The sequence below is a fragment of the Eucyclogobius newberryi genome, unplaced genomic scaffold (genome assembly GCF_026437365.1).
Source record: "Eucyclogobius newberryi isolate DKJ021-1_F unplaced genomic scaffold, fEucNew1.0.hap1 SCAF_20, whole genome shotgun sequence".
NCBI classification, from domain to species: Eukaryota; Metazoa; Chordata; class Actinopteri; order Gobiiformes; family Gobiidae; genus Eucyclogobius; species Eucyclogobius newberryi.
Genome location: NW_027315835.1, coordinates 14,230,412 through 14,248,159, shown reverse-complemented (window position 1 = coordinate 14,248,159; position 17,748 = coordinate 14,230,412). Strand labels below are relative to the sequence as shown.

Here is a 17,748-nt window from a genome sequence, read left to right as displayed (position 1 = left end):
TTAGTTGCATCAATAAGCATTGTGGTCTCGAAAATAGTCTTCAACCATGTCTCAATAGTGCACAGAGTAACTTTCCTGGTGAGACCTTCTCCTCTTGCTTTTCCTGGACTTTTCCACAGTATGATATTGCATTTTTCAGTGATTAAATTACCAAGCCAAAGGTGAGGGAATAAAAATGGTGTACAGTATTGAGGTGGTGTGTTGCCTCATCTTCAAGCTGGCACAAACATTGAGGGAACAGATACATTTAGAAGTTAAATTACATCTTGTATTTTTGAGGGAATTAATCTTCCCACAAAAACACTGAGGGATGGGGGGAGCAGGTTCAGCTCTGTGTTCCAACAGCTATTCCCACGTTTAGTTGGTTTATAGGTTGAGGGACCCTGATGTTGGCATTAGGGTTAAGGTTAGGTGCAGGATGGGGTTAGCAAACTATATATATATATATATATATATATATATATATATATATATATATATATATATATATATATATATATATATATATATATATATATATATATATGTATATATATATATATATATATGTATATATGTATATATATATATATATATATATATATATATATATATATATATATATTAAAGTACTTGGTCCTGGTTAAGAAAGGTTGGTGGAAATGCCCCATATGTTCCCCAGTCAGTAGAATATGGGGCAAGATTTAGGCACCTGTGTCACAATTTCACACTTTGAGAACATATCAAAATATGCAAAAATGTATTGACAATGCATCTGAAATTTATAAAATTGGGAAAATTTGATTATTTTTTAGGATGCATGCGTTCTAATACAGAAATAGACAAAAAACAGAAAGGTTCTCATGTCAGCCCTATGTTGCATAATTGAGATAGAGCCACGTCTCATTTTAAAATGTGTAAAGCAGTCCACCCTGGTTGATTTAATCATCACTTCCTACAGAGAGCAAAGGGGCAGATAATATATTGTTTTTGCTGAGAGTCTGAGACTTGTGCAGCGTACATACATTAAATAAATACTTCTGAGCCAGAAATAATGTAGTACATTTTCAACAGAATAAGAGAACAACAAAAGCCAACATCTCGTCCGCAAAACACCATGGAGAGGAAATGGCGCACATCCGCCATGGCAGCTCAAGCTTGTTCTTCTTCCACCTACGCTCAAACACACACGGGTTGAACAATTTGACATCGAGATGAGTAAGCACTACAAACTCCCTAAAACAGCGATGGTAACACACTTTGCCGCACATTTAAATAGAGTAGTTATTGGCCATTCGTTTCTATTCTTGGGACTAGTTTGGTATTGAAGAACAACTGCATATTCCTCCGCCGGTGCTGGAGCCGAGCACGACAGTACCCGGATGAAGTGTCATGGCCGCCGTCGCTGTGGTTCCTCAGAGAGGAGAGGAGCAAGGCGAATGTCTCAGCTGGAGATTCCTCAGAGCTTAACATTGTTTTTACAATGTAGGACGACAGCGCCACGCCACCTAGACCTACATCGAGTTTTTCGTAAGATTTGCTTGTTGTTCCATAACTTTAAACGTGTTGGTGTGGGCGGGGGGAGTGTGTAGAATAACTAACTAATAACTATCGTTGTAATAATGCCCGTCTTCATGATTAGTGCACTTCCTCGTTCTGCTCGTGTCCCTGTTTGTGTTGTAGTCATTGATGCTGTGTCTGTTGCCATCAAACTCGGGCATAAACTATATAACCAACACTACAGAAAGTGCTATCAAACAGCAGTTAGACGATACGTGAACGAGTTTAAAGTTTTGTCTGCATTTAGGAAGCTCCTTGACCTTTGTTGAGTAAGCTTTATTAGTGAATGTGATAACCAGGGGAATAGATCCACGGGGGAGCCCCTGACTCTGTGTCCCATCTGGGCTGTCCCAGTAAATCCTACCTGTGTGTTCACCACAGAGTTGCCCTGTGTGCTGCTGGTGAATTTAATCAGTCATTAATGTGTGATTGTTTTATTTGGGGTTAATATGGCCATGCTTACTGTGACTTCAAATGGCTATCAGTAGATGGCAAACGCATCTTGATAGTTGATTGTGTTGTTACATTTGTGGAGTGTACTGCTGGAAGTGGTTAAAGCTAAGATCATGGCAGCCATTTTTCTATCCAATATGGCTGCCGCTTCACAGAGCTCAGGCTGACAGCAGACAAGAGACTCGATCAAACTCATGTGATAAAAGCTGGATCCAGAGTTACTGCTGTAGGTAAGTGTAACGTTTCAGGGAATCCAGAGAACATTCCTTTTAGATTTTGAGTTATTCATTTGTTTACAGTCCAAGCTTCCAGTGAAAGTGCACTAGTCTAGATTGCACTGATCCTAAATGTTATGAAATGTTTTGAATCTATGGAGTTGGACTCTGTTCTGTGTATTTCATCCATGACAATGCAGCATACAGTTAGTGTAGGCCCATAATACTGTTAAGTGGATGTAAAATTACCATTGTTAATGTGTATATTGTTGTTGTATTATAGTGAGTTAAGTATGTAAGTATATAGGTAATGTTGGGTTTATTGCCATTGTCAATGAACAGAATTCACAAACTTGCTTTAGTGACTCGGGTGTTCATTTGAATTCCTGTCTGGATAATTCTTGTAATATCATCAATATAAAAAGAAGTGGCTTTTGCTATCAGGGACTATGATTGGCATCATCAGATAATGATGATCTGTCCAGAGTCAGACTTTCCTCAAAAAAGATAAAACTATAAAATTGTATATACGGTATATATTACAACAATACAGAAACTTATTATTTAAATAAAGAGATCAATAATAATACTTAATGACATGTTTTGTGATTTTCTATTTGTGAGTTAAAGTAGTATTTAGATGAATTTCTGCCAGTGTGACTTGTCCTAAACACGTTGTTAGTTGTAGTTAGCTGAAGTAGCACTGTTACTTAAGATTGGGTGAAAGGAATCTGGCTTGTTGTTTTCTTTATGTCACTTTAGTTTTCATTGATTTGATCTGATTATCTCTGTCCACAGGTGCAGGTCCGGGTCTGAATTACAATTGAGATCTGTTTTCTGAAAATACAGGTAAGTACTTCCAAACTTTTTTTAATTTATAGATTACTTTTTAAAAGCAAAGTTACAAACTGCTGCAGCATAATAGAAAATTACAAATAGCATAAGGCTAGGTATGTTGAGGCTCATTAATGTACTTCAAACCTAATTCAACTTTCTTGGGTATTATAGTAACCTGAATTTCTTTTTTGTAATTAACACTAATTATACATCTACGGTTATTATTTCCTTTTTTTTCTAAATGGACACTAACTTTATCTGTCACAAGCATTAAGCAATTAACATGCCGTTGCTCTTCAAAAAGTTATTAAAGGCGTAATAGACGATTTTTTTGGCCCAAATCTGAGTCTTAGTTCCTCGTGGCGTGGACTGCAGATTAGTCCTGCCACGTATCAATCATAAAAAGCACCTACCGCTCACCTGCAGCCGCGTCTGGGCTCGTCCCCATGAGTAGCACGGTTCTGCGTGTCTAAGCGCATGGATCTATCATAATATAGTTCCCTCAGTGTACGGGACAAAATTAGGACGGAGAAAGACAGTTCGAGCTGACGCAGAAGAGACGGAAATCTACGGGAGACGAGAGATGCGATCCGTCGGGCTAATAAACAAACGCACGTGAGTGTTGTATCAGTCCGCACGGGGGAGTGCACATGCGCACTTCCACCTGAGTTCTCAAATCGCCGAAAAATCGTCCATAACTTAAAAAACATTTTTATTTTTCATTCTCCTGTTCCTGGTTGAATGGAAAAGTATAACTCTTGTCAGTCTCATATTTGAGACACTAGTCTGGTTACTCTGCCATATATTCATGTGTGAATGTAAGTCGTCTTTAAAAAGGGAATGAAACAAGCAACACTCCAGGTATGTGTTTGATGAAAATATTAAATAGAATTATATTACAATAGAATTGTGCATTACCTCTAAACTGATGCTATGAGAATCTCTCCACTCACCTAAAATGTTTTTTGACTGTCGATTTTGTTTTAATATAATACACAAAAACGTATATATCGTCTTCTGTCTATCATTCACACCTGGGACTGAACAGATTTTCTTTTGCTGTCAAAGTCTGTAGCCATACTCCACTGCCTGGCTATGAAGTACGGTACATTACAATATGTATCATGATTAACATGTGTAGTAACATGTGATACGATACATCCTGATACCGATAACATGAACAATATATTGCTACATGTCTTAAAAGTTCTATGACTTTGGAAGTCTTCAACAACATTTATTTTAAGACTCATACGCTACAATGGACACTTTCTGCAGAACATGCAAGACTCACTGGTATTGATATTGAATGATTCGCATTGAAAATATTGATACTGAATGACTTTGTTATAGTGTTGTCATGATGCAACAATTTCAAATTCTATTTCGATACAATGAAATATGCTCGATTCTCTATACCAATTTTGATGCCACAATGTTCATTTTAAAGTAATCCTTTTTAGGTCAAAGTTTTACACCATAGACTGACATTTTTAATGCAAAATAACTGCGGAGAACAGTCGTCTTACCCGGAGATCGTCACGTTATCCCGGCGGACATCCTAAGGAAAACGCAACGAAGCAGACGGGCTGGACGTAAACTCCGAGAGAAGAGAGGAGAAAACAGGAAGTCGGTTCCCGCCGTAGTCATGGGTAACGTGAGGTCCCTTCAAAATAAAATGACAGAAATAGCGAGCCTCATGCGGTCCCAGAGGATTTATAGGGACAGCAGCGTCTTGATTTTCACAGAGACCTGGTTAACAGCAGAAATGCCAGACTCTATTGTAGGTTTGGACAATTTTCATCTGCTGCGGGCGGACAGAATGAGAGAATGTGGGAAGAAAAGAGGTGGAGGTCTGGCGGTGTATGTGAACACGAGCTGGTCCAAACCCGAACACTGCACAGTGAGGGAGCAGCTATGTAACAAGGATATTGAACTATTGGCTATTGGCATGAGGCCATATTATCTGCCCCGGGAGTTCTCACATGTGATTTTGATCGCAGTCTATGTGGCCCCGTCTGCCAATGCTGAAAATGCTTGTGAAGCACTGCTCTCCTGCACTTGTAGGCTGCAAACACAGCATCCACAGGCTCTCTTCCTCATCTCTGGTGACTTTAACCACGCTTCTCCCTCTTCTGTTCTACCAACATACACCCAGTATGTTACCGGCCCCACCAGAGAGAATAGAACATTGGACTTGTTTTTTGCCAACACCAAGGAGGCTTATTCCTCTTCCCCCCTCCCTCCCCTGGGCAGCTCGGACCACAACCTTGTACATCTGAGGCCTGTGTATGAACCCATCGTGCGCAGGCAGCCTGTGGTGTCCCGTGAGGTGAGGATGTGGTCTGCTGAGAGCAAGGAGGCTCTGAGGGACTGCTTCAGCACCACTGTCTGGACTGAGCTTTACGGCCATGGGGAGGACATCAACACCATCACAGAGTGCATCACGGACTACATCAACTTCTGTTTTTAGAACATTGTTCCCTCCCGGACGGTGCGGTGTTTTCCAAACAACAAGCCATGGATTAACCGTGAACTGAAGGCTCTGCTGAAGGAGAAGAAGAGAGCCGTCAGGGAACAAGGAGGAGCTGAGGACTGTGCAGAAGGAGCTGAGGAGGAAGATCAGGCAGGCTGAAGCCGGCTACAAGAGGAGGATGGAGGAGCAGCTGCAGCAAAAGAACATTCAGGGAGTGTGGAGGAGCCTGAAAACCATCTCGGGCTTCAAAATCCCCCCTGCCCAGACAGAGGGGGATCTACAGTGGGTGAATGATTTAAATGCTCACTTCTTGAGGTTTGATCGGTCACCCGCCCCTCCCCCTGCACAGCTGCATGCTCCCTCTTCCACAGCTGGACAATGCCCTGCATCTGTTCCTCTTCGCTTATCTGCCCCGGACCATCAGCTCCCCACTTCGCCTGGACTCACCCATCCCCCCAGCACACGGTCCCCCTGCCAACCACTGACTGTCACAGCAGCACAGGTGAGGAGTGAGCTGAAGAGGATTAAAGTGAGGAAGGCAGCAGGACCTGATGGCATCAGCCCCAGGCTCCTTAGGTCCTGCGCAGATGAACTGTGTGGAGTTATGGAGCATGTCTTCAACATGAGCCTGAAGCTGAGGGTGGTACCACAGGTCTGGAAGACCTCCTGTCTGGTACCTGTGCCTAAGACACCGCGCCCCAAAGACCTCAACAGCTTCAGGCCAGTGGCTCTCACATCCCACCTGATGAAGACACTGGAGCGGCTAGTCCTGGACCACCTCCGCTCCACCGTGAGCTCAGCCATGGACCCGCTGCAGTTTGCATATCGGTCTGGCATCGGAGTGGAGGACGCCGTCATCTCCCTGCTGCACCGCTCTCTCTCTCACCTGGAAAAGCCTGGCAGCTCTGTGAGGATTCTGTTCTTCGATCTTTCCAGCGCCTTCAACACCATCCAGCCGCTGCTCCTGAGGGACAAGCTGGAGACGGCTGGTGTGGAGTATGACCTGGCAGAGTGGATCCTGGACTACCTCACAGACCGACCCCAGTTTGTGAGAGCCCGGAACTGTGTGTCTGACACTCGGACCTGCAGTGTGGGGGCGCCCCAGGGCACTGTCCTCGCGCCCTTTCTCTTCACCCTTTACACTGCAGACTTCAGACATGACACGGACAGCTGTGTCCTGCAGAAGTTCTCTGATGACTCTGCCATCATCGGACTCATCAGGGACGACGATGACGGGGAGTACAGAGGACTGGCGCAGGACTTTGTGGACTGGTGTCAGCAGAACCACCTCCTCATCAACGCGGGGAAGACCAAGGAGATGGTGGTGGATTTCCGCAGACGCCAACCCACTGCCCCCTCACCAGTGAACATCCAGGGACGGGACATTGAGAGAGTGGACTCATACAAGTACCTGGGTGTTCATCTGAACCACAAACTGGACTGGACTCATAACACAGACGCACTGTACAGGAAGAGCCAGAGTCGGCTCTACCTCCTGAGGAGACTCAGGTCTTTTGGAGTGACAGGGCCACTCCTGAAGACCTTCTACGACTCTGTGGTGGCATCGGCCCTCCTGTACGGTGTGGCCTGCTGGAGCAGCAGCATCACAGAGAGGGAGAGGAAGAGGCTGGACAGAGTCATCAAGAAGTCCAGCTCCGTCCTGGGCTGTGCTCTGGACTCGGTGCAGGAGGTGGGGGACAGGAGGGTCCTGGCTAGATTCACATCTATGCTGGACCATGAGTGTCACCCCCTGCAGGACACTCTCTCCGCTCTGGAGAGCAGCTTCAGTGAGAGACTGATCCACCCTCGATGTGTGAAGGAAAGGTTCCGTAGGTCTTTCCTTCCTGCTGCTGTCAGACTTTATAACAAAAACTGTTAGTATTTAACACTCGCAATACTGACCTAACCTAATACTGATGTGCAATTCTGCCATATGTGCAATTGCTGTTGGAGTTCATGTGCAATTACTCTGAAATTCATGTGCAATCTATGTGCTGTCGTGACACATATTCATGTGCAATTACATTCGTGATCACATGCAATGGTATTTATGTATTTATTTATTTGTCTATGGGAGTTTTTATTTATTTATAGGAGATCTTTTACTGAAAGTGTTTTTCAGACTTCCTATAAGTGATCTGTTCTTCTGTATCTACCTCTGTATCTACCTGCGTTGCACCAATGAAATTTCCCCATGTGGGACAATAAAGGAATATCTTATCTCTTATCTTGAAACATCATAGATTCTCTAGTTTAATAGTGTAAATTATCCAAAGGAGTTATGTCATGAATCTGTTTTATGCACATTTGCTCATGTCAAATCAAAATTGGTAAGCAATCGGATGAAAAAACAAACATATTTGAGGCTCTGTTCGTCTCCATTTGTTATTTGAGCAGCATTAAATGATCTGTTGCTGTCAGACCTTGTCACATTAGCTGCTTCTGTAGCTGTAAAACACTGGCTTTTGTGTCACAGGAAGTGTTTAGTTGCTGTTAATGGAATTTCCACAAATAACGGAGGAACGTCAGTCGAGTTTAGATTTTTCGTTCTTTTATTTTATTGTCTAGACGTGACAAGAAGCACATTTGTGGACGGAGCTCGGAGGCTGATCATGGCTGCAGGTGCAGCGAGGAAAGTACACAGTGAAAATGCTTAGAGCGCACGGAAGAGCCCGTGGAGCAGTCACCACAGCCCTGCTGAATCGGAGCAGACAGAGCAGCTGAATCGGAGCAGACAGAGCAGCTGAATCAGAGCAGACAGAGCAGCTCCGGGGCCCGTCAGACTCCCTGTTCACGTCTGACCGCGGTCACATGCTGCTGCTCTGTTTATTGGCCCCTGCCCGCTCTCATGTTGTAGCTGGACTTATGTCTGCTTCACACTGAGCATAAAAGTTACACCTGGGCGTAGTGCACAAAGGGCTTACGTCCTTCTGGTGCACTGGTCATAAATAAAAGTTGGTCTTAACTTTCATATTTCAGTTGGACGTATCTTAAGACCAGTCTTATGGGGAGGTTAGTGAGTCCCACAGCATTGAACAGTTTTTTGCTATATATACACAATGGATTTGCTTGTGATTGTGGCGGCACTCTCGCCTCACAGCAAGAAGGTTGTGAGTTCAACTTAGTTTGCATTTTTCTCCCCATGTCTAGGTGAGTTTCATTCCCCAAAAGGGTAAAATCTCAGATAAGTAAAAAAATGAAAGTCCTTCTATTCTACATATTGTGCTTGTATCATTCCAGCAGGGGAAAAAACAATCAATACGCCTTTGCTTTTTGTAACTTTCCAGGTGTTAAGCCACGTTTCGCCTCGGCACCCCTTTGCACACCTTGGCAAGATTATTTTTTTATGGCATAATACGCCTGACTCTTCCTGGTTTATTTTTGATGCCTTCATTTCATGCCTCTGTGGCCTCTCTGCCACATTTTATGTATTTGTGTAATGCATTGTGTAGGAGCCATTTTGTCACTATTGATTGGGGTTCGTTTGGGTCACACTGGGGGTTACGTTTGGGAAGTAGCTGACCTTTATTTAATGTAGCCACCAGGGCGCAGTGCGGAGGAAAGTATATTAACGCACAAGTGTTTTGGTGCTGGGTGATTGGGTTACGGGAGGTCACACAGTTTTCACCGCTTTCATGGAACTGAGTGGGCGATCCTCTACTTTTCTCCAGTATTCTTCACTTGTGCCAGCCATCCATTTCCCACCTTTTCATATGCTTTATTTGGTCTGGGAGCATCTACTTGAACTGTTTATATGATCAAGATTTCAATCAAAGTTTGACTATTAGGACAATCTGGACACTGAAGCGTGTTAAGCCTGGATCCCCCGGCATCCGGCAACCACAACAAAGGTTAGGACTAAGCTGTCGTTACACATTGGGTTTGGCTGATGTTAGATGTATTATTCACTTGATGATGAGTGTTGTACATCAATAAACAAACTGCTTACGTGCTCAACATATAATCACTGGGAATACAGTGGTTTATCACAAGATCATGTCAGCGTTTGGTGAGAAATTATTTTCTGTTTATCTGCTTTTTGCCATCATCTTTTTGCCAGAGTCATTCTCCATGTCCAGTCATCTCACTCTGCTGCTTAGCCACTACTTAACTCAAGCATACCAGGAGCCAAATTGAGCCAAACTGCTAAGTTATTACCTATCAGGGTCTTCTTCAGACCCCTTAAACAGGCCGCTGCGGTTCACTTAAGACAGTGGAGACTCTTTTGGACCATCCTGATCCACTCCAAATCGATGGACATGGCTTAAGTTTCAGCTCTAAACCATTCTTGTTTTAATGACGCGTTGTATTTTTATTATGCTAACATTTTATCTTTTTTTTTTCAGATATCTGGACCTAGTGGTATGGAGGATCACATGATAACTCAGGATTCTGTCAAAAGCTGTGGGATTCTTTCAAAGGAGGATGAGCGGGAAAAGGTGAAGGACTTTGTCTATAAGCATTTCAGGGAGGCCAAAGATCACTCTGCGCTGATGGAACATGGAAGTGCCCGGAACAACAGAACAGTGCGAAACAAAGGCCACTGCAGGGTTCAGCAGGGGGCTTTTTTCTCTGGAAAGATTCTCAGTTTTGGATGTTCTATATGTAAAGACTGTTTTACATACAGCCCCAATGACCTACTAAAACACTTCCGAATAGCTCACAGAGGCGTCCTTCCTACTTACCCATGTGATCTGTGCGGCTTTGTCACCAATGAGTTCTCTGTCCTTCAGCGCCATCGGATCGAGCACAGGAACACCCTGGTGAAATGTGAGCTCTGCCAGGATGGGGTTCAGTACTCTCTGCTTCTCCTCACCAGACACTACACCATGTGTCACAGTTTAAACGGACACTTCACCTGTGACTGGTGCCACTTTTCTACTGTGGATGCAGGCACGTTTGTGCAGCACATTCATCACCACAAAGAGACTTCTTGGAAGTGTTCAAAGTGCGCTCATGTGAGCTTGAGTGAAGTGGGGCACCAAAATCATATGAAAGGGCACTCTGGTACATTTCCTTTCACTTGTGAGATTTGTGGATATGGAACAGCAAGAAGTGAATACCTCAAGAGGCACATAGCAGTAGTTCACAAATCAGATAAAAAGAGTGTCTGGACTGCCATAGAAGACAATGGGACTCCTTTAAATTCGCCCGCAAGTCTCAAACTTCTGCTTAAAAAGACCTCGCCTTTATCTGAAGACTCAAAGGAAGATAATCAAATGTCTAAAGTGAACATAAATTCTGAAATTAACACAAATGATAAGTCACTTCCAGTTCTGTCTTCTGATGAAGTTCACCAGTTCTCTCAAGATACATTGGCAAAAAAAGACAGTAGAAGCAATAATAAACTAGAAACATCAGCAGCAGACATGGTGCAGGAGGCAGAGCACTCCCTGAGTTCGGACTCTGGTCAAACCAGTCCCAATGGCATGACTGTAGTCAGAGTAAAAAACAAACTTTCTCTTCCTCCAAACTGCACCACCAAAGTCATCGGTTTCAAAATGGTAGATGGTAAAAAGCACTTAGTTCTTAAAGTAATACAAGCGTCAACAGCATCTGATTGTTGTGCCCAGCTAGATCATAGAGAGTTTTCCAATAGTAAAAATTCAACACTGGACAGCTTGCAGGCAGATGATATAATGACTGTAAAGGTAAAAGTAGAGGAGGAAGAAACCTTGGTTTCCAATTTAGAGTTGAGTTCAAATGACACAGATGTTAATAATGATGTATATGGTAGTTTGATTTCAGAGGAACATCATGTAACAAACAAGTTTGATCAGGATACCAGTCCCTGTCAGGAAGCGGCTTGCAGCAAAATAACCTTTAAAGACAAATTGCTTGCTACAAACCACTTTGTGTCCTCAAATTCACCTTCAAATAATTCTCCTGTCGAGAATGCTGAGTCTGTAGATGGAGTATTGTCACATACATTAGCAACACAAGTCCTAGCTGAGGACTCACTCCTAGACACCACTGCCACAGAAAAAGATAAATATGGCTCAAAATATTTAGCCTTCTCCAGTTCCTGCAAAGATTCCGAAAATGTGTCTCTTCCAACTCAAGAGGTCTTCACTTTTCATAATTATTCAAAGGAAACCACCTGTTCTTCACCCAGTCTTGGTCACAGCAGTCACAGTTCATTTGAACTTTCAGCTGAAAGGGTAGAGTCGCCACAGTTAAGCTTGGCATTGACTGAGTGTCCTGAGGTGGAGAAGGTTAGAGTGGAGACAGACGTAGATGTGAGTAGGTGTGAACAAAGGAACAGTGAGTGTACTAGTGATGTGGAAATGGATGGATGCATTGCTCATGTAGAAGAAGAGGAAAACCCAGAGTCTGTGCTGCAGGACTTTAACATTATTAAGATTGAAGAAGATAACATTCCCATTTCTAAACCACCTTCAAATCATCCCAGTCCAGTAGATGATGGTATTGTGGATGAACATTCTGACACGGTTACAACCCAAGAACCCAATATAGACAAAAATGAATCTACAGATTATTTAGAAACCAATGACTCGGCAAAACAAAACAAAACAAGATTAAGAATCCTTCAGTTACCGGAGGGAAAGCAGTCTGTATTGTTGAGGACTGCAGAAAGTCGCATTGCCGTGCCAGTTCACGTTAAAGCCTCACCGGGGTTTAAACTCATTACAAATTCAACAAATCCACAAATCAATGTTTCCTACATGAAACCAGCAGATGACAAAAGGGCTAACTCTGGGATTGTGCTAGGTTCAAACAGCAAGCTAATAGGTGTCCCTACAGTGAAAGCTTCAGCGCTTCTATCTGCATCAAAACAAGGCATTACAAGTTCCTCAAACCATTACCTAATAACGTCAGACTTAAAGCGGCATCCTTTACTCCTTCCTAGAACATTAAATAGCACACCTGCTGACAAAACTACAAAGACTTGCTACGTGCTCCAAAGGTCATTACCTGGGGCTCAAAACTCCCCTGCTCCAGGACTTCGACTTGCCGGTACACAGCTTTCTCTGAACTCGCGGCCACTTTTGGCTTTGCCAGCAAGTTCGACAGAAAGCACTGGCAATCTGCAGAGTGGTCGGCAAACATTCTTGCTTCGATATGTTTCTCCTTCCAAATCAGGCGTGTGCAATGAGGAAACGAAGGGGAAAAAACCTGTTGGACCATGTACCCAAACAAATGACAATGCTGGGAACAAATTATTTTTTAAACTTGTAAGTCCTCCAAATAGTCTTCTTTCGAATGCTTCTCCTTCAAATGCTCCTCTCCTTTTGGCCACAAGATCACCGACACAGTGTTTTCTGTTGTCCCCAAACAATCATTCTGGTATAAAGAAATACTTTGCAGTACAAAATTCTTCACTAAATACTACAAAGGACAGTATTTTGCAGTCTCCAGTGAAGGTCCAGCTAAGTGAAGCTGAAAAACCTATTCTAGCCCCTCGTCCGGTTCGACCACCAAGTCAAAGGAAGAGACGTCGAAAACTGTTGTTCGATGAACTACCAGCAAGTAGCCATAAGGTCCGAAAGCTCTCAAATAAAGCTTTGCCAGAGAAGGATTCTGTTGTTCAGTGGAGCCCTGTAGCCAAAGACCAGGAGAGGACACTTAGACTCTCTCCCCTGAATTCTGATCAGCAAATTAAATGGCCTCGAGAATGCCAGCCTGTTGTGGTGCTCAATCATCCCGACGTGGACATTCCTGAGGTGGCTAGCATCATGAAGATTGTTCAGAGGCACAGAGGGGCTGTCACCAAAGTGAGTCTGTCTCAAAAAACAATTCAAGCTCTCTTTGATCTTTCAGCCACTAGATCCTCAACCAAAGATAAATCATCTCAAAGAGACTGCCCTCAACCTCGCACAGTACAGAGTTTGGTCCGTGAGAGATATCTTCTGAAGCTAAAATTGAGAAGAAAAAGCAGAAAGAAGTATCAGCTTGTGCGGACTGTTCCAGTCTTACAGGAACCAGTAGTGTTTACGTGTTGGTTCTGTGGCCGGCTCTTCGACAGTCAGGAGGCCTGGATCGGCCATGGCCAGCGTCACTTGTTGGAGGCCACAAGAGACTGGAACACTCTAGAGTAAACAAGAACATTGTTAAGGACCTGCTTTTAAATCGTCACATATTCTATACTGTAAATACTGCTTTTTATTTTAATTTCATCTTTTAGTAGTACATATTCCAGTAAATTATATAATGCAAATGAAAAGTGTGGATGTTGCATGCATGCACAGGTCGGATTTAACTCTCAAATGGTACCGTCTTTTAGGAGCACTGTTACTGAAGGACACATGGTAAATATGCACATCAACACACTGCTCAGGTAACTACAAAGTCTGGTCTCTTTTTAAAACCTGGCTCTTCACATTATGAACAATGTGTAGGTCCTGTTTAATTTACATTCCCGCGTCCTGCCCCTCAAGTAGCCAGATGGACCACACATACTGATTGCAGGGTACACTTCCTGATCTGTTATTTATTCACTCACTTTATGTTGCCTATTCTTTATAAAAACTGTAAATCTCCGTGTTCAGTAAACGTGTGATTATATAGCATTTGTTTAGTGACAATATGCTTTTTTTCTCATGATCTCATGATTGTTTACCAAAAAGGTGCTGTTGTAGTGAATGTGTCATTCCCCAATATGCAAACGTGTTCAAAGCCACTCATCTGAATTTTCATGTCTACTTTCTTCTCAAGCTTGCCTTTGTAGCACTTGTCATATCCACTACATCTAGAACAAAGTTACTCTATGGACCCTAAACAAAACGCTGTCCTCTCTCAAAGAGACATCTACATCCTGGGCTGCCCCCAAAACATGCCTCTTCAAAGCCCCAGTCCCTGAGTTCCTCTGTTTTTTGGTCCCGCCAACAGGAGAGAGGCTGATCAGACCACCTTTCTTCCCTCTAGGGTGAAATGCAGCAGAGTGATGAAGGGACTTGAGAGTTGAGAATTTAGAAGCAGCCCAATAAGTTTCTCAAATGTACTGATCTATCAGCTGATCAGTCAGAGGCAGGGGCTGGCCACTTTCTTCCAGGAAACGAGTAACGCTCTGAATATGGACAGTTAGCAGTGAAGCACCAATTGGTACAAACCATTTCTGTGGGCTCCCCGTACATGTTCTCTATATGACAGATGCACATTGCTGTACCCTTTACCTCTTCCCATCCGATCCCCTGTGGAAAGCCTCCTCAGAACTACAGGGCTGTTTAACACAATTATTTTTATTGTCAAGGGTAGCTTTTCTGCAAGTGGACGTTTTCTTGAGACGATCTCCTAACATGACAGATACTCATTTACGCATTTATTACTTTAGTGGGGAATTCTTAAAATGTCACCAGTGTGCTGTGTCCTCCACCACTTCCCTCAATGGCTATATTTATCTACACACCAAAAATCTGGTCATTATTTGTATTAGTTGATTATCAGATCTATAATATCTAATGTGAGTAATAAAAAAGCAACTGTTGTGATAAAGGATGAAAATTTTAATTCTTTCAAATTCATCTTTTCCCCCAAAAATGTTTTGTTTGTGTACTGTTTGTGATGATCAGATTTCTCTTGGTTATGTAAACACAAACTAAAAGTTTTTTTTTTTTTTTACTGGCTATGTAAAATAAGAATAATCCGATAATTCAATTTGATTTCTGAAATGGTGGTGTTGGCCAATCCTTCCACAGGAGATGGCTCATGAAAATGCCCTGGACAGCTGTCAATCACTGTTCGCACATTTAAGTGCCACTTTACAGACATATTGAACTCCTGAAAGTAACCCTCTAATAGTAAATCATCATTAATGCACCTTTCTTGAAAGAGGTTAAGTTTAGAGCAGGGTGCTTTTAATGACAACCTATACAACTCATCTCTTCTGGAGCCATAAAGAAAAATAATAAAGTCAGTTCTTTTAATTCTGTTCTTTTGATAAGATCCTAAAATATATCCTTTGAGATTACAAACCGGTCACATGGTTTTTATAGACTTACATGCGAGACGTGAACTCTTTGATATATTGGGTACAGAGGACTTCTCTAAGGTGTTTCCGTGAAGTTCTTTGAATCAGACAATCATTTGTCAGCTATGGTCTCTGTGATGTTGCCCAGTCCCTTATTCAAAACAAAAAAAGATGGCATATGGGCCATTTTATGCTCTGAGCTTTATTTCAAAAATCCAGGAAAAGTGTTATCTCATCAAACAATCTGTGATATAATTATTTTCAACCCTGCAGTGCTCACTAGTTGCGTTGGTTAAATCAAAAATAGTTTGAAACACAATTCTGTATTTTTGTTGTTGAATTTGAATGGCCAGTCATACATGCAGTGTATATATTGTTTAATACTAAAATATTTTTTGTTTTGAAATGACTACTAAATAAGTAAAAGTCATAAAGTATGCTGAGCAGAAAGTTCTTTGAAAAGCAGCCTTTGACTTCTGAATGGATGTCTTCTTCATGTGCATACTGAGGTGTAGCTTGTACTCCTTTGTCTTCTCCAAGTGCCTCTGCGTTCCCTGGGCTGGTCGACATGTGTTCTGTATTTTTCTGACCTTATGCTCTTGTTTTAATAAATGTACAGACCTTTGAAACTTCGTACATTTTTGTCCTGTTTCTTGATGTAACTAGTGAGTGGAGATTATTTTTTATATCCAGCCTCCTTCTCATGTTACAATGTAAAATTACAATTATTGTGAGAAGAAACAAACATTTTATTAACAATTATTGACACCATAACCAAGCAAAATTTAAATATTTACCTCCTTACTATAATAGATTACCATTATTTTATTTATTTATAAAACAACTCTATAAATCACACTTTCTAATGTGAAATTTACCAGATAAGATCAAAAGAGCACCTTACGTTTACTTTTTGGAACATATTTAGTTGCTTCTAAAATTCTATGTATATACTTACTGTTGTATTGACCTAAATAAGCCCATTACCGATTAACCATATGATTCTCCCATCCCTACTTGCAACCGGCTACATAAAAGAGGTGGACTACTTAATGCCAAGATTTGAACTTGTAACTCTGGTTAATGGGTGATCTCCCAAAGTAATTCTCCACATAATCTAGGCCTATTCATGTGAAGTGGAAGGTTCTTTCATGTAGCCACCAGAGGGCAGCCCTTAAACAATCCAATCAGAAATGGTGGTGGGTGTGATGGGGGCTGATCTGCGTCGTCATGGAGGCCCGGGGCAGGTGCGGGCAGCGGGCCTGTGCGGAGGCCTCTGACTTTAAGTAGGTCATATCAGGGACGTGGGCTTGATTTTTGTGACTGCTGCTGAACGGGATTAGACCAGAGTGAATGTGTGTTTGCATGTCCTTGAAATCCTTACATCCTATGTTTGGTCTATGAAGGTTATTTTGTGTTTTTATTACCAAAGCTTTTATTTTACACAAAACTTATGTAATTTACTTTTTTGCATTTGAATTGTGTGAACTGGATTTTTTATCATCTAATCGAGCAAAATATTAATTGAAAATGAATATCATGTAAAACAAAAAGTCAGTGGGAAATAATACTACGCTTTAATATTCCCTTTGTACTGAGTTTTAATATTCAGTGTATAAAAATATTTTTTTTTTTATTGAGTTTGAACAAATGCCGTGTTTAAATTTCAGTTTATGAAAATACAATGTTTTAAAATTCAATTTGTTAACATAAAGTTTCCTTTTTTTTTAATTCCGTGAAAAAAAAATCCAGCGTAAAAATGTTCAGTGCTTCAAAGCTCAGTTTAACTTGAGATGAAATGTCACTGGGATAGGCTCCAGTCACCCGCGACCCCGAAAGGGAACAAGCGGTAGAAAATGGATGGATGGATGGAAATCCAGATTGGAGCAGTCAAGTTCCTGTTCCCCATGAGCAGAGTAACATACACTGAAATTTAAAATGGTACAAACTGAACATTAAAGCATTGTATTATTTTTCACTATTACTATTTTCCATTTACATTGTTTAAAAAAAAACATTCATATTCAATATTTTACTTGATTAGATGTAAAAGAAAACAGTTCACAAATTCAAATGCAAAACATTCTATTACATAAATTCAGTGTAAAATACAAGCTTTGGTAATAAAAACACAAAATAACCTTCATATTTTTTAAAAATAAAAGAAAGATCTATAATAGACAATATCACTCCTGTCAAGTTTAATTTATTTGAGATGACTTGTCTGTCATAAGCCATACATCAAGCCACATTTGGTAACAAAATGAGACAAAAACTCAAGGTGGTCACAGTGAGCATTT

At 41.7% G+C, this 17,748-nt stretch overlaps 1 protein-coding gene across 1 annotated transcript; it reads left to right on the top strand.

Annotated features, from left to right (window-relative positions):
- The first annotated feature begins 1,346 nt into the window (after positions 1-1,346).
- Positions 1,347-16,084, top strand: LOC140368795 (zinc finger protein 518A). Its single transcript, XM_072455854.1, has 3 exons — positions 1,347-1,509; positions 3,006-3,056; positions 9,867-16,084. The coding sequence occupies exon 3, from the start codon at positions 9,885-9,887 to the stop codon at positions 13,578-13,580; it is 3,696 nt and encodes a 1,231-aa protein (XP_072311955.1). The 5' UTR covers positions 1,347-1,509; positions 3,006-3,056; positions 9,867-9,884; the 3' UTR covers positions 13,581-16,084.
- The last annotated feature ends 1,664 nt before the right edge of the window (positions 16,085-17,748 follow it).